The sequence below is a fragment of the Lichenostomus cassidix genome, chromosome 3 (genome assembly GCF_008360975.1).
Source record: "Lichenostomus cassidix isolate B80296 chromosome 3, HeHo_3.0, whole genome shotgun sequence".
Classification (NCBI taxonomy): domain Eukaryota; kingdom Metazoa; phylum Chordata; class Aves; order Passeriformes; family Meliphagidae; genus Lichenostomus; species Lichenostomus cassidix.
In genome coordinates this window covers 56,289,765-56,314,765 of record NC_139483.1, presented here as the reverse complement: position 1 = coordinate 56,314,765, position 25,001 = coordinate 56,289,765, and the positions used below count along the sequence as shown (strand labels likewise).

The 25,001-nt window shown below is 37.4% G+C and overlaps 1 protein-coding gene across 1 annotated transcript in view; it reads right to left on the bottom strand.

Moving 5' to 3' along the window:
- The window catches only part of HBS1L (HBS1 like translational GTPase), a 61,088-nt gene extending 36,496 nt beyond the window's left edge, over positions 1-24,592 (bottom strand). Inside the window, exons 1-5 of the mRNA XM_085056701.1 lie at positions 24,404-24,592; positions 23,631-23,994; positions 21,350-21,415; positions 19,444-19,581; positions 17,177-17,371 (exon numbers count right to left, since the gene is read on the bottom strand). Coding sequence (XP_084912827.1) covers positions 17,177-17,371; positions 19,444-19,581; positions 21,350-21,415; positions 23,631-23,994; positions 24,404-24,592 — 952 coding nt within the window. The remainder of the gene's footprint in view (positions 1-17,176; positions 17,372-19,443; positions 19,582-21,349; positions 21,416-23,630; positions 23,995-24,403) is intronic.
- Positions 24,593-25,001: the final 409 nt, after the last annotated feature.

Below are 25,001 nucleotides of genomic sequence, written 5' to 3'. Positions count from 1 at the left end.
AAAGAATCAAGTGTTCAACAGGTTGAGTATAGTTTAAAAAAACAAAAAATCAAGGTCCAGCAGTACAGCAATTACTCATAATACTGTGTTTACACAAAATGCCATCCCTTACTCTAAATTGAAATACAAATGCATTTAATAACAAAAAATAGAAGTTGTTCATGAGTACAAGGGAGAAACTCACTGACTGACATTGACTTTTGCATTTCTGCTTGCAAGGTTATGGTAATCAAACAGCAAATCCTCAGAGATGATCCTCCCCTTTCAGTTTGTGGGCTTTTTCCCTTAAAAAGACAAAAAAAATAGACATATTCTACTTACATATTTTACAAAATGTCAGCCAAATACTCCCATTTTGAAAGTTTTACCTATAATGAGGGTGAAAGGAAATTACAGTATTTACTAGAATTTCATTGAAGGTAAAGACAGTAGGAGTGGAGGTATGGGATTGCCAAGAGAAACGGAACTGAAAAGATGGAAGCACATTATGTGGAACAGTTCATATTTCAAAGGTTTTTGCTTTGGTTTGATGAAACTGACTTCTTGATCATCCTTGCCATGCCAACACAGATGGAAACATCTTCCCAAGCCAGTAGTTAAGAGTACTTCCCTGGGATCTGGCAAAACTAAGAACAAAGTCTTTACTATAACTGACAGAAACTGTGAATGATAATGTGCATCATCCACAGCACAGAAAATGTTCAGACTCTTGAAATTTTTGAGTGCTTTTTTTCCTACTTAGGCAAGAGACAACCTCCCAACTAAAAAGCACTTCACTGTAACTATTAACCAGCTTTGGGTCTGAGCCTGAGTTCAGAACCATTTCTGTGTTCAGTATTTGTTCATATACGGAACTCAAAGCAGACCTAGCTTGCATTTTTGTTACAAATATTTAAATGCCACTCAAATTCTACAGTCCATGGCCATAGTGGAGATTTGAACTTCAGAACTGTTTCAGGACATTATGCTGCTTTCACTAAGAAAGAAAATTGCTACTGAAGAAAAGGATATTAAGGAACAAAGATGAATGAATTTCCAGAGTTTCTTCTTCTGAAACATAAATAATACCTTAAAAATATTCATAATATAAAAAATGTACCAAAGAGTATTACAGTTCTCTATATTGAAAACTACAATTAGATACAAAAACATAAAAAACACATGGCCAACAAAAACTCTCTCTAATACAGTGAGAACAAGTGGGCTATTTAAAATCCCCAAATAAAAATCATTAAAAGGTATCATTTTGACCAAATAAATTAGACACAGTCATTTTCCAAACTGTCACAAAATGATTTAATGTGTTTAGGTTTCTTCAACAGGAGCAATTTTAATAAACTGAGGAAATTGACAAGGAAAAAGCTGACAGTATTAAACAGAATGGAAATGATGCTGGAAGGCAAGCTCCAGTGAAGATAAAACCAGTAAAACACAAGACTGACATTCGAACAAGCTCGCCTTCAGAAGCAGTTGTGTTCTGTGCAAGACCTCTAGCTCAGTGAATAAGCAACAGTTTTTACTCTGGAAGAAAAAAAAAAAAAACAAACCCAAGAATAAGAAGTGAAATAGGAACTAAAATGTTATACCTAATACTTGCTCTCACTTTTTAAGGCAATCTAGCAGAACAGGGCCTGCCCATGTGCCCCCAAGAAAATGGGAATTTTTTTCAGAGCCTGTATTTGTAGCAGTGCACACAGAGACTTTACGTAAGGTAAATATCTAACTACTGTAAAAAGCTCACATGCACTAGTAATACAGCTGAATGATGGAAAAGATACCTCTGACAGGTGACAGGTGCCAATACAGAAGTACTACCAGACCTAGGAGCTGATAAGCCCCTAATTACCAGAGCTGTAAGCAAAGATGATAGAGTAGGAGAGATGGTATTTACAGTTTTAGACAGAATAGCTCAAAGGTACTGTGAGTGTACCATCCTACCTTTTTTGCTATTCCAAATAATCTCTTAGTACCCAAAACTTAAGCAACTACTGAAAATGTATAACCTTATAAAAAGTTAAATAATACATTAATGTGAGTTTATTTTAAAAACTGAATCTTTAGCAGTTAAATGCATACATGTAAAAGCCACCTGAACAATTACTTGGAAGATAAAAACGTTAGATGTTCAGATTTTTACCATTCAGAAAAGATAAATGTTAAGAAATGACAAATCAGAAACAAAACAAATTAAAAATACAATGGTCTTTGCACATGTAAATTCGGTCAAGTTAAACATTTCACACAATCTGTTCAAAGGGAACGTGGTGAGTGAACATACACCTTTGATAGTGCTTGTTTTACTAGGATTAAATGTAAAATAATGAAGCAAAAAACTTAGGAGAACCAAGCAAAATAATTAACAAGGTGCTGTTTATCCTTGGCATTTTTTCTCCAAATAAGTCTAATATTGATCAACCTACTCCTCCCCTCCTTAACTGTTCCAAGATTTCAGATTAAGAGGTGATGTTTTATGTTATTAGTTCAATTTTGCATTATTACTCAATATCGACATATTACTGGGGGGGAGGTTTAAAAAAAACTGTAGGATCACAATTCTTTAATAAAAATTTCAGAAAAGCTAAGTAAAGTTTAACACTTTTTCTTACATCAGATTCAGCCTAACATAGTTTTTAAAATATTAGATTTACAGATTATTTCTGTGTAGATGGGACAGTTTAAATACCCAGAGGAGGCATTCCATTTTAAAAACATAATACCAGGAGAAAACACTTAAGATTTCCCCCTTCCAGGTGAATTTTGTTTTCAGTGTTCTTACATCATGAAACCAAAGGTTGTAGGTGCACCACCAAATGTTTCTATAATATGCTCACAACGTACAATTCAATACTAGAGATTGCGTTTCTCAATGTGCTTTTATTTAGCAGAGTACTCTCCCTATTTTTTATTAGAAACCACTTAAAACATCTTCCTCTCAATACTATTTTCCACTCATGATGGAACATCAGAAGAGAAACAAAGGGAAATGAGGCTTCAAGTCCAGCCATCTTCATATCTACTAGTTCTTGGTACTATGTCCATAGCATAATGGGGTATGTGAATTTGTCTTATTCCACATATGACTGCTTTCAACTGGAAGAGACCTTGACTGCTCGTAACTATGCTAGTGAAACAACATTTTACTCTGCCTTACTACTGGTGTTCAAAGCTCAGCTTCTCTGATATAAGTAGCTACATCACCACTAGCATCTCTTGCTGCTAGACTTTCCAGCTATTCCTGTGCTGTAAAGGACATTTTTTTTTGCATGTACCTCCTAAACTCTCAGGCAATTCCTGCCATTTGGAAAGAAAGAGTGCAATCTCAGTTAAGTGCTACATGGATGAAAGTTCAATTATCACACATACAAACTTACTCAACAGCAGCTATCTTGAACTAAAGACAATAACTAAATACATCTAGAGGAGAGGATGACCACGTTCTCAAAGCTGGAGATGGAAACTGTTAGACAAAGAAGTTTGATGCTACTAAAGCATGCTTTAGTGTCACATAATTTTTTATAGTTAGTTTTTGTGAAATTTTCTGTTTGTCTTCACTGTAGTATCAACAGGCTTCATTCAACATCTACTTTTGCTGCTTCCTTTAATTCTAATGGAAGGCATCCTACTAATTTCCTAAATAAACAGAATTAGTTTGCCACACAGTCATCTTGTCCTGTTCATAAATAGAGTACATTTAAGGAAGGGCAGAAAAGAAGAGGAAGCAATGGCTACTAAAAATACAAAGAAAAAAAAGCTTTAGCATTGTATCTTATTTAAATATATTACTGGCAATACAAAGGATATTTGAATGCTAGGTGTGAAACTGCTGAAGATCTCTCAATCTAATTTACAAAACAAAGTGAAGCTGCATCAATGTAGTAGGCTGATCAAAGGTAATTAATTTATCTGCAGTCCAGAACTTATCCACAGTATCAAAACCAACATATATTAGCAGAAAAAAAACCAACATATAACTGAAAAAAATTCACACAACTATTACTACAAATTGAGACTAATCTTAAGCTATCTGAAAGGCCACAAAGTTTCCCTGGACCACTGCTGTGCACCAAGCAGTTTGAACACATCACATACCAGAAAGACCTAATTCCCTAAGGAATACATTATGGATGCTACCAGCAACAATGGACATTACCTCAGATTTAGAGAATCTACCATTAATTTGATGATTAAGCTGACATTAGGGCTTTGAGTGGCTAACTAATATAAAATCCTAAAATTAAAGTCTAACTGTATTTATCAGGGAAATCACTGCAAGGAAGAGAGCAGATACTGGCCAAGCTGAAGTAAGCAAAGTACAAAAAAGTTACTCGACATATACAGCAGCCCACAATTGAGAAGCACAAAATACTTTTAAAAAGCCTATCTGTTCTGCATTAAATTTAGGAAAAGCTTATAAAAATTGCACCACACTTCAGTATAAGAAATGTCTTCTCATTTTAAATGCGGCATGTTTTACATTATCTGCATTACTTATTTACACTTGCAATACTTATATATATTATTACTCTGACAACTTATTTATTCCACATTTTCCTATGAACTCATCTGGCATCAGCCAAACTTAAGTGAATTCCAGCATTATCGAAGATGAACTTGTTTAACTAATACTAGAAAAAATAGAGACCTAATATTACAATAATCTGAAAAAGAGAGACCAGTATTTAGAAAATAACAACCTACATATAGACGTGATGTGAAACATAACACTGGAGGCTCTATTCTTCATTGCCAAAACAGTTCAGACATGAATGATTTATAAAAAGCTGCACATCTGAGTTTAGAAGCAAGACTGAATATAGTAAAGTACAGCCTAGAGTTTTAGATAAGCTTTGGAAGATTTATCAGATGTGGATAAATGCCAGAAAAAATTCAATTGCCAGCCTGAAGCAATGCATTTCATTCTATCATGACTGTGGAAGGGAACTTGCATGGACTCAAGTTCATTGCTTAATGTTTTTCTCTACACTTCACATTTACAGTAGCACCTCTAAGCACACAGATAGCATCTACAATCTTGTAAAAGTTTGTCTGCATATGTGTTATCATATAAATAGCATTAAAAGGATCAAATTTAAAGCATATTTTTTCCTTGAAAAATATTTAAAACTTTGGGTAACATTTTTTTTCCTTTTTTCAACTTAAGCATAGCACTTGCTGTATACACAGTTGCACCATCTCACTTTAGTGGACAAGCAAAGTTTCCTGTTTATGTGGGTCAGCAATAGGGAAGAGGAAAACATTAAAAATAGGAAAATGTGATTCTAAAACCACAAAAAGTTGCAGTGAGGACTCGAACAAGGAGTACCCAAAATAACTTCAACTCATATTTTGGAATTAATTACAAAATTTCCACTTAAGGTGAGCTTTTATAGGCGGTAAAAAAATAGAAAAATAACTGAAGCAACAACCAGTCAAAGCTCTTCCACGTCTTAAACAATATGGCATTACAACTTCTGCAGACACAAGTATTTTCCACAACAGTTAGCTAGTTTTCCAAGATTTTGGCATTCTAAGCATGAATTTCTACTTTCTCCCAGGGATTCTGACGGTAGACTCATATGAGTTTGAATTTTAACGGCCATTTTAATCATCACAAGTACAACAGCAGGGAGGAACCTGGAACTTCACATATTTGTAAATGCCCATGCTGAAGACTGAAAGGTTGTGAAAGAACACGTAAGGTGAGATGATGAAAAATGGGTAATATCTAGTCACCCGAGAAGAAAATAGCTCAAGCAGACGCACACCAGTGATGGCATTTCTGTTATGTCTGATATGCATGTGCCATAATCCACTAGGCTATGCAATTAATATGCTTTATAACAACTCGAATCATCCACAATACTGCAGAAACACATCCAGAAGACAGTACAGAAGTGAAGTTTGCATTGATGACACAGATTTTCTAGGGAAGGAACAGTATTTGTAGTAAAAGACCTAGCATAAACAGACATTGTGAAGTGATTTTGTGTTTAAAGCTTGCATTTTTACACCTTCCTGGCTTTTACTTTTTAACTTACTTTCTCAGCTTTCCCAGTTTTCCTGTTACCACTTAAGCTCCTTTTCATCAGTAAGGAATGCATTTTAAACTATTTCTTTTGCTCCCACTGCTTTGGATTGGATATGCCTGTATTTCTAACATTTAGATGCCTTACTAGTTTCTAGAGCTAGAAATGTATTAGTTTTCAACTGTGAAATACTGCTGTGTCAGCATTCCCAACAGCCTTGCTTTGAGTAGCCAAGTGCAAACTTCAGGTAGGATTTACAATCTTTAAATTGATACACAATAGCACTACAGCAGCAGTAATTCATTCATCCTTAAAACAAGATTTTTTAAATAATCTGACTCCAATTATACCTTCCCTTTACCTTCTAAAGGCACTGAGAAAACCAATTGATAGTTGATCGTTACCATGACCTGAACGGACTGAGATAGAAGGACACTGTAAGAGCTACGGTTTCTCCAGGATCTCTGGTTCTTCTGGAATCCCAAAGTTCTAAAAAGGACACAATCATTTTTAGTTTCATCTGAGTTCTCTTAGCTTTCAAGCAAAACACCCCATCTTCATACATGATCCAGTCAACTATGAAAACAACTGACTTTTTATTGGTTTACACTTTGTCCTAACAAAAGTAAACCAAACTAGTGTTAAGAGGACCATAAAGGAAAACTCAGAAAAATCCTGGAGTGTCACTTTTTCCAGTGTAGGTGGAGAATCTCAAAAATGTATTTCAAAGGATTTGAAGAAGCTTTTCATTGCTGGTGACACATTTTTCCCTGAAATAAGCCACTTCCTTTCTAAAACCCACACAGTATCTCAGTGTAAAGATTCAGTAACTTCACAAAGTCTGTGTATATATTTTTCTTACCCAAAACACGGAAGTCTTAGACTCTCATTTACTTTCCATGATTTAAGATACATCATGTCAGATTTCAAACATTTCCATTGAGAAAAGAGCTTATTTTCTTTGTCACAGACTGAATGCATGTGCCATATCTATGTATAATTAACTACAACAGGTTCTCATTCCATAGCAGGCATTTGAGAATTATAACGTTACAAAAAAGTTAGCACAGCCAACTGAAGTTGGGAATAAAAATTTCTTCTGAGCTACCCATGTATAATTAATGCATTTTCAAATGAGCAAAATCAAAGCATCAGAGCCCAATAGGAAAAATGGCAGTAAAACCTGAGAAACTCTAAAGCTAATGAAAATATATTGTACATCACCATTCCACTTCAGAATGTTTGCTCCTCTTTGGAATCCTCCCTACAAATATAAAATCCAAAAGTATCAGTTGGTTTAGTTTGGTGGGTTTTGGGTTTTTTTTTCATTGAGGATCCCAACTTCATTTGGCAAAATAATCTGCACTCTGACACTCTGCACTAGGAAGTAATTGCTATTACAATGTCCATCTGCAAGATAAGAAGACAGAAGACAAATAAGTATTTGTTCACGGAAAGAGAAACACCCATCATTCTGAACCAAAATCAAATCTTGCTGCATTCAACTGAGTGAAAAGAAAAAGCTAACTACAACAAGTCACATTGCGGTAATGTTTGATTTTTGTTTTTAACATTTACCAACATAAAGCAAAAATGAAGGAAGATACTTATACAGAAGAGGCAAAAAAAAAAATCAGAAAATGAAAAGAAACAGTAAAAAATGCAAGGTAAGCACCTACCAATTTTGTGCATTTTTTTTCTTGAATCTGCCCACACTGTATTAACAGTTATGTCAAAAACCTGAATAAATCAAAAATACATGCCAGTGAAGAAATACCTGTTTCTCTATTAATATGTATTAGCTGTTTCTCTATTAAGAAAGTAGTAAAGCTGAAAATCTACAAAACTAGACTTAAATGTGAGACCTGTGCTCTATTCCTAGATTATCTGGCATGTCATGAGTAAGGCTTTTCAGCTTCCTGTGCCTTACTTACAACTTTGACTCTTTACTGTGAAACTTGTTTCTTATTAAACATTTACAAAAACAGACCTGTTCTTGGTGCTATTCTTGAGAAATTACCATAAAACAAAATAGCCAGTGCCACCACAAAGACAGCTCAACTCTAGAGTCCCTGCTGCCCCAAAAACAATCAAACACGCTCAGTTCGCAGCAGTTTTTGTTTCCTGCAAGGACTGCACATTTACAGACATATGGCCTCCTTCTTGCTCAAGCATCACTAAAATCAAAAATCTTAATATCATAAAGTGGTTAACAATTCTGTTAATGGTGCCTGAAATGGAATAGAACCTTGCTCACTCACCAGTATCTGTTTGTTCTGTAACACTAACACAGGCAAAAAGAAATGGAGTTTAGCCAGGAAAAAAAAACATGCAGAAATGAAACAAAAATGCAGATCTTCTTGACTGAGGTGACCATTTTCACATAAATACTTATTAGAAATTTAAATTTCAAGAAAGATTTTGCAGAGAACCTAAAAGTACCAGCTACATTTCCTGAAACAAAAATCTTTGCTTATCTTGACTATAGTGAGAGCAAACTTATTACAAGAGTGTGTTTCAAACTGCAGTCTCTGAATATCACTAATACCAAAGCAAAGGACACCTACACACATCAAGAACATATGCCACCAGTCAAAAATGAGAAATCTATATTAAGGTTTTATTCTTTTATGTTATGGATAAAGAGATTCAAAATAGCCAGTCAAAATATTAAAATAATGCTCATCTTCATCACCTGTTACCTCCCCAAGTTGACAAGATCACAAAATCACAGAATATGCTGAGTTGGAAGGGACCCACAAAGATCAAGTTCAGCTCCTTGCCCTGCACAGCATCATCCCCAAAAGTCACACCATGTACCCAAGAGCATTGTCCTAACACTTAAACTCTTTCAAGATGGTGCTGTGACCACTTCCCTGGGGAGCCTGTTCCAGTGCCCAACCACACTCTGAGCAAAGAACTTTTTTTTAATACCCAGCCTAAATCTCCCCTGGCACAACTTCAAGCCATTCCCCCGGGTCCTGCCAGTGGTCACCACAAAGATCACTGTCTGCTCCTCCTCTTCCCCTCACAAGGAAGTTGTAGACTGCAGTGAGGTTTCCCCTTAGTCTCCTCCAAGCTGAACAGGCCAAGTGACCTCAGCCACTCCTGATTCAGCTTCTGCTCAAGGCCCTTCACCATCCTCATAACCATCCTTTGGGTGTTCCCTAATAGTTTAATGTTGTTCTTACATTGTGGCACACTGAACTGCCCGCAGCACTCGAGGTGAGGCTGCCCCAGAGCAGAGCAGAGCAGAGCAGGACAATCCCCTCTCTTGCCCGGCTGGCAATGCTGTGCCTGATGCCCCCCAGGACACAGTTGGCTCTCCTGGCTGCCAGGGCACTTCTGACTCAGGAGCAACTTGCCGTCCACCAGAACCCCCAGGTCCCTTTCCATGGCACTGCTCTCCAGCCTCTCATTCCCCAGACTGTACCTACAGCCAGGGCTGCCCCATCCCAAGTACAGAGTCTGACACTCTCTTTCGACCTTCACTTGGCTGATGGTTGCTCAGACCTCTAATTTATTGAGGTCTCTCTGCAGGGCCTCCCTGCTCTCAAAAGAGTGAACAGCTTCTCCCAGTTTTTTATCATCTGTGAACTTATTCAGTATCCATTCCAGTCCCATGTCCAGGTCATTTATGAAGCTGATGAAGTGCACAGGGCCGAGGATGGAGCCCTGAGCAACCCCACTGATGATGTCTGATGTCACCCCACTCCCTATAACACTGTGTGCCCATCCTGTGAGCCAGTTGCTCACTCATCTCACAATATGCACTGGACATTCTGTCCAGAAGGATCCAGTGAGACAGTATCAAATGCTTTACTGAAATCCAAGAAGATCACATCAACTGGATTCCCTTGGTGAACTAGGCAGATTACCTCATGGTAAATCAGACAGGACTTTCCTCTGATGAAGCCATACTGGCTGTGACAGATGACTGTGCTGTCTTTCAGATGTTTTTCAATACCTCCCAGAATAATCTCCTCCGTAACTTTATCAAGCACTGAAGTGAGACTGACAGGCCTGTAGTTTCTGGGGTCCTCCTTGCTGCCTATCTTGAACATTGGGACAAAGTTCACCAGCTTTCAGTCAGCTGGGACCTCACTGATGATGAGGAAATACTTCACAAGCAACTCTTCTCTAAAATGTCCATACCCTGGTTATATAAAGAGTAAAATAATTTTCACTACATTTTCATAAGTCTAATTCTTAAGAGATTGTTCAACGATTCTCTTTCAAAACATACCACTTTAATATCTACAGACTACAACCACTTAACAGGTTAACCAGAGATTTATAGGGCAATGGGTTATTTTCTAAAGAAATCCTACCAACACTAAGCCTAAGATCAATCATTTGACCAACAAAACTACTCACATACCTCAGAAGTCACTGACAATTGCTTCTAATATAGGCCATTTTTAAGCATGCAATGTAATGAATCCACAAAGCAGATAAAGAACACTTCCATGATGACACTAGAAGCTCATGAGCAGTTTCATGTGGATTGTTCATCTCAAGAACCACCTAAAATCACAAACTGCAATTACCTTGTACTTTTTTGGTATAATGGTGTACTTGAATAGTCTACACAAAGGAGCAACTAGCTGCACAATATAGCAATACTAAAATAGAGACCCATTCCCACTGAACTGCACTGAGAGCAATTTGGGAAGGCAAGAGCTTCAATAAATCAATCAATCAGTCACCACTGGCTTTGATTTCTGTTTCCTCACATTGTCCTCTAGTGCAAATAGGTAACTTGGACTAATGACATTTCCTTATCATCTAATTAGGAGTCTGGACACAGTAAATTGAACACAAAATCTAAGTTAATCAGCTGTCTACATTTCAGAGAAACAAACAAAAAAAAAAACATGTATGGTATCCATAAAAATTCAACTCTATTTCAAAAAAAACCAAGAACAAAACCAAAACCCACATCACAAACAAGAACCACCTCAAAACACCCTGCCCCCAAAAACAAAATTTAAAAAAAAAAAAACAAAAAAAAAAACCAACAAAAAAACCCCAAAACCAACACAAACCACCGAAAAAAACAACACAAATAACACAGAAGCACCCCCTTCCAGCACTTAGGAAGTTTACCTTTACTACACTAACTAAAATGTGATCAAATGTTTGCCTGAAATATTGATTCATAATCAATATCTAATACAAAAGCATTTTAAAATTTTGAGAAATTTAGTTCTTTAGATTTGAAAAATATGTGAGTGATTATTTGTATAACACTAACCTACAGCCCTTGTATAAAGGAAAACTACTGCCCTTGTATAATGGCACGGTAATAAACTATACACACTTCATAAAAAGACATATCCTATCTTCACACAAATCTTTTGTCCAGATACTCATTTTTGCAGGAGTAGTAGCTGCTGTTTAACTTTTTGCATAAGTGCAGGTTCTCAGAAATTGCTGATTTCATAAAAATGTTTTTGAATGACACAGTAAGAAGAAATAAGGCAAAACACAAAACTGCAAAGACTACCATTCTGCATCAATCAGTCTCTCAGAAATAAGATCTCAAAATATTATTATGCAACAGTTCCAGAAATTCAAGCAGCTTGCTGCATGTGAAACTTAAGATCCTAAGAACTGTCCAAATAGATTTTGCCTTACTCCCTCCAAAGGAACCTTCAGTGCAAAGAACGCTCAGGCAAACCTAGACAAGAACTGGAGTCTGTTTACAGAATATACAAACATTACAGAACATTCAACTCTATTTCTATCAGGTAAGTTAACAAGAAATTTTAATTAAGTCAGTCCTTTAATTATATGCATTTTATTTACATACATAAAGCAATGTCCAGAAGTCAATTTTGTATTAAAAAGTCAGCAGCCACTAAAATTATGCACAAAATAAATCTGATGTACTAAATGCCTTAAGAGTATACAGTAGTAATATGTCTAGGCAGTTTAATATTATCATTTTCTGTTTCTATGCAAAGACAGACAAGTATTTTGCAATGTTAATATGTGAATTCCAAAAGAAGTAACATAATTAACCCATATTAGACAAAGATACAGAGTAGCTGCAATATGAGGGGGGGAAATTATATACACACATTAGGAAAATAAGCTCACTGTGTCAAGCATAAAACAGGCAGATTTAGTTTACAAGAATTCTAACATTCATTAGGCACAAATCCTTCAGTGCAAATGCCAAACACAGTCTTGTTACACAAAAATGCCACATACCATATCATGCAGTATTTTAACACAATTAAACCTGTCCCTGATACCATAAACCAAGTTCTCATTAAATAATTAAAGGAATAACTAAGGAAATTATTAAAATACCTGTTTAAAAAGCAAATACGGTGACACAATACCTTTTGTTTAGAAAAACAAAATGTAAAATTGTCCAGGCATGAAAATAAATATCTGCTGAAAATTATTTGGAATTCAGGTTTATCCACCACTTAGGCACCTTCTGCAATGTTCAGCCTGCAGGTCTGTATTAATTCAAGGCTCACTTCAGGATTCAGGATTGCAAACTGAAGGAAAGTCCCTTCCCTACTGCTTATGCACTGAACAGCAGGCGTTGCTCCTTCATGACCACTAACACCACAGTCAAATGCCAATGAAAAAGTAATTATATATGAAAATCTAGCAACCTAACAAGATCCAAAGTTGTTTACTAAGGTAACAATCCCACAGTATCATCCATGATAAACATACAATGCTGATGCCCTTTGGCTTCAGTCAGTTGTTCAAACTTTAATCTGCAGGAAAAATATGCCAAAACTGAGCTCCAAGTACTACACATTGCCCCCTACTACTTGTTCCAATGGTATCCACAGGACATATGTTTAGTTGTATGTCCAGTTCATGCTCTAAAATTATTATAAATGCTAAGAAGTTCTATGCAAATAAGGGCAGCCAGGGGAATGAGAAAACAGACCAAAACAAAAGAGAAGCTAGACAGAAAAAAGATTTACCTGGGAAAGTAAAGATATTCAATTTTAAAAGACCCACATGTATTAGAAAACTCTACTGACTTCCCTTAAGTCCTCTGGAGTATCTAAAACACAGGAAAGCAAAACCACCTACAAATATAACAGGCATGGCAACGCCAAACTTTGCACTCATGTTTTATGTTTAAAAATTCGAATTTCTCTACAAGAAAAATACACACAAATTTTGGAAAAAGTGAGCTTTAATTATAAACTCTGCTAGAAGGACCCTTTGGTCATGGGAAAAAAAGACCTGGATTTTTAAGCAGGGGACAGTTAATGTTTGGACTACCTGCAGATAAACAGATCACTGAAAAGTATTTCATATTCTTGACACAGCAGAATTTGCTATTATGACTAATTAACAAAACAACCAGTATTCCAATCAACCAGACTTCTACAGAAAGTCTTCTCAGGAAATCAATTATGCTCCTGCTAATGAACTTATCATGGTATGTTCACTGGATTGTATTATTTAATCCTTTAAGGAATTCCAAATAGGTTAGTATACAGATGGCTAGACAATTAAGTCAACTGGAACATAAACACTGCAGCACCATCATTATATAAAACTTTTATTAATTATGATAAGAAACATTAATTTCATTCACAAGGTCAGAGATCATACCACGCTTAGTCCTAAATGACAATTGCATCAACTAGACAAACAAGCAAAATATACAGACCATTAAGTTTGTACCTGAGAGAACTGGAACATGTTTTGTTTTATTTTATTTAGAAACAAAATCGTAGTGCAACCTGAAGTCAGGAATAAACCTAAAGTTTTTGTCTTCTTTTTGATGTAACATGCTCAACAAAAATTGGATTAAAACTAGATGAAAGTCATATATACTGTTTCATACTAGCTGCCAAGTTTAGCACGAAGAAGTGTGAACATTTTTCTAGTTGCAGCAGTATCTCCATTGAACTTATTGCCGTTCCAAATCTAAAATACTGACAATGACATAGGAAATATATTACAAGTCATAATGTGTACTAAAAGGAAAGTTAAAGCACACATGCTGCTACTAATTTGAATAACAGGGCACCATAATAAGCCCAGAATGTTCTGATTTGGATCTTTCCTCTAAAGATTCAAAGTAATATCAATGGACGCAAACATCAGAAGTGAATGCACTTCCATTTCCAAAGGAAGTTTTCTTCAAAAAAGACAAGAGGCAGACATAAATAGCACTTAGGCTTTGCCTGAATTTTTTTTCCATTGAGCAAAGACTCTCATGCTACAGTTGAAAGGACCAATACTTCAGTACTCTGAAAGACTTGAGAATAAACAACAGAATCCGAAGGAAACTTTTTATGAAATACATGCAGCATATACATACCTATAAAATTGCTGGTTTAAAATGCTGGATATCATATTTTGATAGTTAATTGGAGTCCAGGGGCACAACAACAATTTAATTGCTTGCTCCCCTACAAATTTGGTCCTATCACAAACTACACATGTACTACCACAACCAGAACTGTCAAAACCTGAGGTCCTTGAGGCTTTTAAAAACTAAAGGCATTTCTGTTGTAATAGTGTGATCACTATAAAGACAGAAACAGAATAATGACATTGACTGGAAATATCAGTTACAAGACTGGTAATTTAATAACATACCTTTATCAGAAAATCTAACCTTAAGAACATTTAATAAAACAGTTGTAATATAAACTGAGGCTCCTGATCCCCAAACTAGACACCATATAGCAAAAGTAAATTACTTTACAAAATAATAATTCACTGTTCTTCCCAATAAACTGTATCTTCAACATCTAGAGTGATATTTCAAGAAATCTAATTGTGTTTACAGAATTTTGCACATGCAGTATCTATATAGTAAAGTTCAAGACTTTCCAAAAGTTAAAAATGTTAAACTGTCAGTGAAAATTATGCAAAAATTAAGATATTCAGTGCAACATTTTAAAAGTTCACATACAAATTTCTACCTATCAGCAAGAACTGTAATATGTCGATTTAAAAATTTTTTTTTAAAAATCAATTCTGGATCATAAATAGGTCCTATATAATTTTTTTTTTAATATAATGCAATATCAACACTGATCCTTTTTTTTTTCCCCATTACTCTCTTGTAAAAGCTTTTCTTTGGCTAGCTTTCACAATGTCATCAGGAGACGCTGATTTGAAGTCAAACGGTGTTATGGCAATCGTAGGACCCGTTTCCTTGGGTTTTACATCTTGTACTTGTCTACTGTACAGGAAAGTTTTATGTATCCCAACTGTGCGCTGCTTATATCCTTTTGGAGGATAACGGAGGCACAAGGTTAAAGCAAAAGCTGAAGGTCTTGCACGCAGTGCCTTTATCCATGAAAGGGACAAATCCTGCCTCTTAAGACCATGCCCTTTTTTGGGTTTTCTCTTCGTTTTGGCAAAACCAGAACATTTTCCTTGTTTTTCTTTTACAAGTTTAGTTTCAGGACTTAAGGTATTTGACTGTTCTACCACAATTTTCTCTGTAGTTACATCTGCATTTTTTACAAGGACACTTAAATCAATGTTGGCTCCTTGGGAGGGCCTCAATTCAATTACATTGCGCATGGGCAAGTCCGTCCTTTGCTGAGTTTTATCTATTTCAATGGTCTCTGCTATTAAATCTGAGAGTGATAGATTTTCAACCTCCTTTACTGGAGAAACTTTAGAAAGGGCTAGAGACGACAAAGATCCTGTTAGCTCTGGCATCCCACCTGAAGTTTGGGGTTGACTTACTAGTTGTGATAATGAAGAGGTTCCCAATTTCCTATCAGTGAGACTTGCTGTTGACTGGGTGTAAAGATCAGCCAAAGAGTAACAGGGGATAGCACTGCTTTCCTGGTGCTCCTGAAGCAAGTCAGCCAATGATGTACTTCCAGATCTTAACACTGGCAAAGCAGTCATGTTTGAAGAGGGGCTTTCGTGTTTTCTACTTTGTGCAAGTGAAGAAAAATTTTCAAGAAGTTTATTCTTTTTATTTACAGTATGACTGACTTCATTATCAAGAGCCAAGTTTCCTAAAGCACTTGTTAGACACGGAGGACTATAAAAATTTGCATTACTATTACAATCAGAAGTACTTGAGGAAACAAGAGGAATGTTTTGTCCAGGACTCAGAGAATCACAAACCACATTCTGCATCAAGGATTTCAAGTCCTGTACTTCCTTGAATTTCAACGGATTACTTCCTATGCTAAAAACAACATCGTCACTGTCAGGAACCAAACCTACTGCATTAGCACTTTCTGGTAGTTGTTTCTCTACCTGTTTATTCACAGGTTCACAAAATGATCCTTTACACAAATCATCACTGAACGCAGATGACAGAACAAGTGAAGAGGATTCCAATCCTTTCATTTCACATGAAGGTATATTGGATTTTTCAGAATTTGTAGTTAAAGAATAAAGAGCTGCCAAGTTTCCAAACCCAGGTTTGTTGGTGTTGTCAGCAAAATTGTCTACTGCACAAGAGAAACTATCTGTATGAATACACATTTCTGGACAACAATGTAAGTCTCCTTACCTTACAATAGCCAATAATTTTCAGATGGAAGTCCAGGCACAGCGAAATATCCCATTTTTTAAAAGTTGACAGCAGCAACAAAGAAAAAAAAAAATCAAGAAACATGAAAAGGCATTTAATTACTAAGTGTTATCCAAAGGTAAGGAACGTTCTACAATTAAATTACAGGTATTTATACTGAAATACATAAAAGACTTTAAGAATCAGCAGGGAATGCCAGTAAAGACTACAAATATATAAGTACAAATCAAAATAAGAAAGTTACTGTATAGGCACTACCAAAAAAGGGAGGTAATGGGGATGGGAGATGTCAGTTCACCAAACAAATAACAGAAGCGCTAAAAATTTAAAGATAACTTCCAAATTTAAGGGCATGTATTAATTCAGTTAAGTCATATAAAACAGAAATCTATCATGAACTGCAGATGGTTACAGCTTGGATTTCAGCTGACACTAAGGTGTTATTTTCACTTGTAGCTCAAGAAAAGCTATTTCCTTTAAATGTTTTAGAACACACATACAGTAAGTCAGCCTTCTTTCATTTTCCAAGAAATTACTACTGCAATAGTAAGCGTCTTCACAGTTTGTAAAGCCAAAATTAAACTGTAGATAGCAATTAAGCACCTTGAATACAAACAATTAAATAAAGGTATACCTTTTGTAGTCTTTGCTAAAATCACAGCCTCCTTATTCTTGGTCTTCACATTTTGTTTACTGCCTTGTGAAAGCACAAGATCCAAAGCCTTTTGTACATCAAATTTAGTGTCCAGTACTGCTTGCACCATTGCTTGTTCTGGTATGGACTCTGCCAAAACTTCTCTCATTTGATCAAGGCATGAATTAAGACGGGCTGAAAGAAACATATCACTCTTATAAGCTGCCCAAAAATGTCTTCATTGGCCTAACCACTGGCACCACACCTCTGATTAGTGAAAAGAAGGGAAAAATATTGCAGTAAGAGTTAAAACCTATAGAAATCAATTTCAATCTCACTTACTGCCCAGACAGATTTGGTTCCCACACCCTGAAGAATACTTGACCTATTTCAGATATTGCAATAAGAAACATATTACTACTATTTATTAATCTAGACAGTACTGAAATATTTTGATGTTGTAAAATAACTACCTTCACTGCAGAAAAGAAATACAAATAATCCCCTTACAATTATTCAAAATAATTTAGTAAGCCAACGGAGAATCCTGTTGAACAGCATGGATGCTGCAGATGTGTTTACAGATGCTACAATTAACATCCAAAGTAAAATAGCATTTTCAGGGTCCTCAGGCGTTAGCAACTGAAAACCCTGGATCAACATGCCAGGTTTTAAACTACCTGTAATCTTTACCTTTTCTAAAACTGTAATATATTTTTGGCTGAAAAAATCAATTTTATTTGGAGCATATTTCTGCAACCACTACAAGCCTTTACTAAGACACTGCACAACAAGAGACTGAAAATTCACCAGGCTTCCACTCACTGGAAAACACACAAACACTAAAGGGCAGAAGAAAATCTTCCTGAATATCCCAGTTTCTGCCAGTTCAAATTTTAGAAAACAGGAACTGAAGAACAGGAAGATAACTATGTATTTTTATTTGAACACTTCCTGGAAGATGTTTAAAGAAGTTTACTTAAGGGAATTAAACACCACAAAATTCCAATCTCCATGAGGTTACTTATATTAGTACCCTCTACCTGTAATTCAAGTAGCAAGTGAATCTTCCCCAGCCATTTGCCCTGCAAAACAGGTATGGGCAGAGCCCTGCACGATGTGCTGGGTGCCATTTTAGTATCTAACACTAACAAGAACAACCTTGTGAAACTCTTTGCAGCCACACTGGCTACATCAATAATTTTGTATTCATGGCCAACACTACACACTGTATCAAACATAACAGGTCTTGTGAGACCACTACTGTTTTCACAGTAGAAATTGATTATTTTGAAGTTTCTTTTCCCTCTTTTTTTTAGTCCAATGGTACATCACCTGTACCATTACACTGCCTTGTTCTTTCAAATTGCCTCCTACAGCATTATTTCCTGCAGTAAAAACCTGTATATTATTCCCAAATGTATCATATTTAACCATAGCTCTAAGCATTAGCTTAACTTCCACCTACTTACCTGACATAGAATCAAAATTCTTTCTAATTTACTGTTCTGAATTTTCTTTAACTAATTTTTTGAAATACCAAACTTCAACACACTTTCAACACATCTGATCAACATTTTAAAAATAACCCTGATTATTTCCAAAACATTAAAAACTATATTAACTGTTAATACTTAGGAAAGAGACTTGTGAATCTTTTTCAAAAGCAAATAATTAAGCAATCAGGCAGCAAGTTTAAAAAACAAAAGCAAGTATCTTTCCCCAGCCACTCAGCTCAGAACTCAGCTCATAACGTGGTATTTATGGCTGCAAGACTGAATGGAAACAAAAGTCTTATGAATTCAAAACAGGATAAGAAAAGGTTGTACAGAATATTGGCTATTCTTTCAAGGATATGTGAGACTTTGAAAACCTCTTAAATACTGCTAATTGCTATCATTTGGAACATAAAACAAGAAAAAAATCATTCTACAAATTGTTTATAACATTCAAGAGTCAAAACTGAGCTGTTTGTACAGCTGTTCTACAGCTGTGTTTCCACATCACATGAAATCTCATTATTTCTAGTAAGAAACTAAAAACACATTTCAATGTATGGAACCAAGTTACAAGTAGTATACAAAAGCTAGTAACAAACTTGAAGAATGACCTCTGAAAGTAGGTCCCTGAAGGGTATTGTTTTATAACAAGATCCCAGAATTGTGAGCGCTGTCAGTCAAATAAGAAACATTAATTTAAGCCCATTCTAGTAAATCCTTAATTCATATAAGAGATTACCCTGATAGTTATTTGTTTTCCATAATTACCTCTATCAATGTCAGTCAACTGATGAGTGGATGTAAAGCAATCAGCAGCAGCATCAGCACCTTCACAGCCATACTCTTCTTCTAATGGCTCAGCAAATGTGGCTGGTTTGTCTCGTCTGGAGTAAATAAACTGAGCTGCTGCATTAGGTAAAAAATAAAGTATTAGAAAAAAAGTCAACTGTTTTTTCCTCCTTTGAAAGCAAAATATAACTAAAGGTAGAGAAGCTAGGATGCTAAACTGTTACAGCAGTTTCAAGGGGGTGGTAAGACACCACTGTATAACAACCTGACGCTGCACAGAACATAGTACAACTCATGCTAGAATATAAGTAAGTTGCCATCACAGTGAAACTACAGGCTGGGCAACATCTTTGCAACCATGGAATGCAATAATTCTGCAAAGTTCAGCATTAAAAAAAGATTACACTCGAGGTCTGAAAACCAGCATTTTATACAAATCTATGGCCTAATGTCTTCAGAACCTTACTCAACCATTTTTAACTCAGTTTCAATTTTTAAAAGTTAGCATGAAATTAACATTGTTTTTACAGTATGTCAATGTCAAATTACTGATAAGAATTTAATGAAGTTGAACACATCCTTTTTTTCTTGGAATTTCATTAGAAATACTGCCCACGACTAAAAATGCATATTCACACAAAACCTGATACAAGTGCATGGTTTCACTCTGATTTAGCAACATATTAAGACATATACAGATAAAACTCCTCGCTGAACAAGAGCCCCAGTCATTATATACTCCCAGAAATGTGCAAAGTATAATGTAAACAAATTGCCTTATGCTATGTAATATTCCCCCCAGCACTGAAATCCATACTGAAAGCAGCTGTATATCCAGGAGTACAGCCTTAGCAACTGTTTCCCAAATGCATACACACCATTTCATATTCAATCACCACAACTGAAACAACTATTAAGATTGTATAACAATCTAGATCAGATTATTTTATAATTGAAGCTTACACACACCGAGTTCTTAGGAAAATTACTGTGCATAGGCAGGAATTAATTTTGCCATTTATCACTTTATACTTGAGCAAAAAGTATACATTGCACATTTTCGTCACTAAAATCCACAGCAAGAGTGAGGAACAGAGTTTTTAAGACCAAATTATCTCAAGTTCCTGTGGCCAGAGATCACACACTACATCACTGTCACAGTGGATTAGATCCAAACCAGTCACCTGCAGTAGCACAGCTTCATGTCAACACTAGCCGTACTATTTCCAGAGCCTATTCTGCTCTAGAAACACTGCCACCAAGTCTGGGGAAACCCTAAACTGATAATCTTGCCAGACACTTGACTGGAGAACACAAACTAATGGTTCTACAGCCAGGCTGAATTCAGCTGGGCTCAGCCACTCCAATTATGCCTCACCTGAGCACACAACCTATTTTTAAACCTACTTTGCAACATTACAAATGCTGGAAGGCTGATTAGCTCCAAGGGATCTTGCATTCGAGGACCAGCACTACAACCCACAATAAGACTCCCTGCCCCACATTTACTCAAAGCTGTGTAAAAGACATCAACTACCAGGCACAGAATAACAACTGTTAAGCCCAGGTAGATCCTACTAACCATATGAAAAGACACTAAATGTTTCTGGACCATCAACGCATTCCCACAGACCAGATTTCTACATTACCAAATACATTCTGATCACCTAAGATAATATACATGTACGACTCAAGATGTGGCTCTTTGTCTAATGGGACTTCCAAAAGTACAGTGCCTAACACTACATAACTGACTGTGACAGGATTATGGCCACTAGGCACTTTTCAGAAGTGTCACTAGCTTTTAAATATTGTTTTAATTCAGAAATAAATATTGGAGCAGGTATCAATGAACAATACTTGAATGTAAATTATTTGAACTAACCTGTTGAAGGAGAAATGCAATAATCATCTTCTACTGATTGGCCATACACATCATCATCTTCAAAGTCTATGAAGCAAAAACAACAAGATTAATCTGCACAATTTCTAAGTAATATAAAGTAATTTAAAGCATAGGTTTTGCACAAGGTTTTATGAATTTATGCATTTCCTGTATTTCAGAAGTGCAGTCAAGTTCTGTTAATTTACCTAGGTAAGAAGTAACCTTCTAAGTTACAATACTGTAATTTTATCACAATAATATAATTTAACATTTAATACCATTCACTAGGCTGAAATTTTTCAAGAGCTACCATACTTCACACCTCCTCCTTCAGCATCTCCTTTGCCCTCACAGACCAAATCCAACTTTCTACAGTTCCACAAATCTTTACCCACGGCACTTCTCTTGATATTTTTGCTTGACCTCTCAGTCTTAACCCCAGACAGACAGTCCAATTATGATTTTTACTCCAACAACTCAGGATCAGCCTTTCTATTCCATTCCTATGCACTTCTCACCTTTCTTCTCTGTTTTATCCTCACACCCATCCACCTTTCAAATGAAGTTCAGCAAGGCAAAAAACCCAATTCACAATTCCCTTTGAATATGTAAAATTGTTTCAGGCAAAAAGCAAATATCTTATACAGTTACTTAAAGATAAAAATACTCTTTCCTCAGAAAAAAGGCATCAAGAATACAAACAGTAAATTATGCATCTTTCCCTTCAAAAACTAATCCTAGTATTATGTCAATCTTTATTTTAAAAAGTGTCGTTTTCACTAAGTAATGATGAAATACATTAAAAAAGTAACAAACTACTATTAAAGAAACTACTGCACTTGGTAGTTTCCCAAGTAACATCTACTGCTTATTGTTTTAAAAGACTTACAGACCACAGCACGTACTGACCATAAAAACAATTATTAAAAAATTTAATTAATTACAGAGAACAGAGTAGAAGCTACTGAAGCATTCCAGATGTATTGACAACATACTTGCAGATGGAGTATCACATTTGGTTACAATCACAATATCTCAGAAAGGAGAGGAAAAAAATGGAACATGGTCAATTAAAGACAAGAAGTCTTCCTATAAAAGGAAACCAAAAAATACTGTAAACATTTACTTCAGAAATGCAACTCATATTTGGGCATTAAAGAATCATAAGTAGCATAAAAAGAATATGTGGCATAAAATAAAGAAGAAAGAAGACACAAAGCCTACTTCATTTGGGTCATAAATGATTCTGTGTTACTACGGAAGTACCACATGGCACAAGGGTAAAGAACTGACCTAAGCCCAGAGTCATGTTTCCAAAGGCAACAGCAACTTAATGGCTACAGCAAATTACAGTGTATCTCACTCAACTCATTAAAAGAGATTCTAGTGAGTGTATGAACAGTGAAATTAATTCTATGGATTGGACACTCAACTTCACAGATACCACAGATTCAGCTGAAATCAACATTTCAACCAATCTGTAATAAACTGTCTCTAGAGAATGAGAAATCAAGCAGTAAAATTTCCAATCCAGTCTAAGATTTTGCCTGTATTAGGTAAATTTACACTAGCAGAAACTGCAAGGTGGGAACATACAGACACCACAGCTCACATCAATTTACAACTTGCACAGAAGTTCCAAGATCACAGTGCAAAACCCAATTTGTGTATAATACATATTCACCATGCAGTCTGTTCACTCAACAGAAGACCAGACACAGGCTAAAGCTTTTCTTGCATTTTTTTAATAATCTGACAAAGCAAGGCAACAAAATTGCTGCTCTCTTACCAAAGGGCTCTTTAAAATATCGTTATCAACTCAAATGTGTCCATTTCTCCAAAGCCCAAGCCAACAAAAACAAAGACTTTGAGGGGAAAAAAAGATTGTGATTTACAGTTTGCCTATGTTAATGGGACCAGGGCACAAAGAAAACTGCAATACCGCAGGTACAAGCCAAGTTCTAACAGAACTCGTTCACTCTATACAAGCTTAAGTAAAAAAAGACAGGTGCCTGAAAAGGAGGTTATTCCCTAAATGTGCAACTCCAGCTTTAATAATTACATTTCCTCTGCAAGTAACAGCTATTGACTCCTATCTTTTAACATCAGCAACAATTTGCCAGAGTTTGGCCATGAACACAAACTTTTAAATTTTACAAGATTAAAATCGGATGGGTTCAACTGCATTGAAGCTTATTTTCAAGTCAACGCCGCTCCTGAAAAGCATGGTCAACTCGGGCAGCTCAAGGCAATGCAAGCAGAACCCAGCTGTGGCTCGGACCGCGTACCACGGCCACGCTCTCTTTCCCCGTGTGGAAACTCCCGGCAGCAGCAGGAGGAGGAGGAGGTCCCGGACGGCAGAGCGGCCACGTGTGCCCGAACCTCGGCTCGGGCGGGAAACGGGCCGGCAACGGGGCGGGGAGAGGCCTCGGCCGGAGCCCCGTCCAACCCCCGCTGAGGGGAGGCGAGAGGGCGGCTTTTCCCCTCCCACCGCCCCTGACAGCCCCCCGGGCCCTCCCCTGCCGCCGTAGGGGCCCCGCCACAGCCTCCTGCCCGCGGGCACCGGGACGGGAGGCCCGGCCGGTGAAAGGGGAGCGAGCCAGGGCAGCGCGAAGGGATCGACAGCGGGGGCGGACCCTGCAGCTCTGCCATCAGCGCCCGCTCGCCATAACCGCTACCTTCATCGTAGTTATAGCCTCGCACGTTCCTGTGCCGGGACATGATGGCGGCGGCGGCCTCGCTCTCCCGCCCGCGGTGGCGCTGGCGCGGCGGGCCTAGGTCGCCATGTTGAAGACCGGCGGCTCCTGGCGGAATTCCCCCTTGCGCAGGCGCGCGGGGCGCCGCTTCCGCCCTCGTGCGCTGCTGAGCATGCGCACGGCGGGCGCGGCTGGCTGGAGCGCTGGGGCGGGTGGGGCGGGGCTGGGGGCGGGGCCTGGGCGGGGGCGGGGGCGGGGCCTGGCCGGGGCGGGGGTTGGCTGGGGGCGGGGCCTGGCCGGGGCGGGGTGGGGCTGGCTGGGGGCGGGCCCGGGGGCGGGGCCTGGCTGCGGGCGGCACCGGGAGGCGAGCGGGACGAAGCGCCCTCCCTGCTGACGGAGCGCTTAATGAGCCATTGGAGGTGGTGCTTGGTGCTGAGGTGTAGGTGTCGTTCGTGGTGGAGTCTAGGCGGCCTTTGGGCTCGATGAGCTTGGCGGCCTCTTCCAATCTGAATAAACGTTGCTGCGATTCTGCAGGGTCTAGTAGCATAAAGCCTATCTGTGGTAGCTGTCTGTGTGCTAATGTAAGTGAGTTGCAAGCTAAAACTAGACACGAGATGCCCATTTTCTATCAATGGGTTTGATTCAAGACATGGGAAGTGTTACAAGCATACAAGTATTTTAAAGCTTATCCAAAAACACTTGTATGATTGATTGACAAGGGAGCATTCTGGAGTGGCCTAAATTCATTAAGGGCATGTTCATTTAAACACACTTGAAATAATGTGTGTGTGATTTGTGCACCACGACAGGAACAGGGCTTGAAAGACTGTGAAATTAGGTGTAAGGCCATTTTCAATTCTGGATCTGAAACAGCTCCAACTGACCGGGCTTGTTTGTGACGAGCAGCCATTGCAATGTGGTGACTGACTAGTGGGATTAAATGAGCTGCTGTAGGT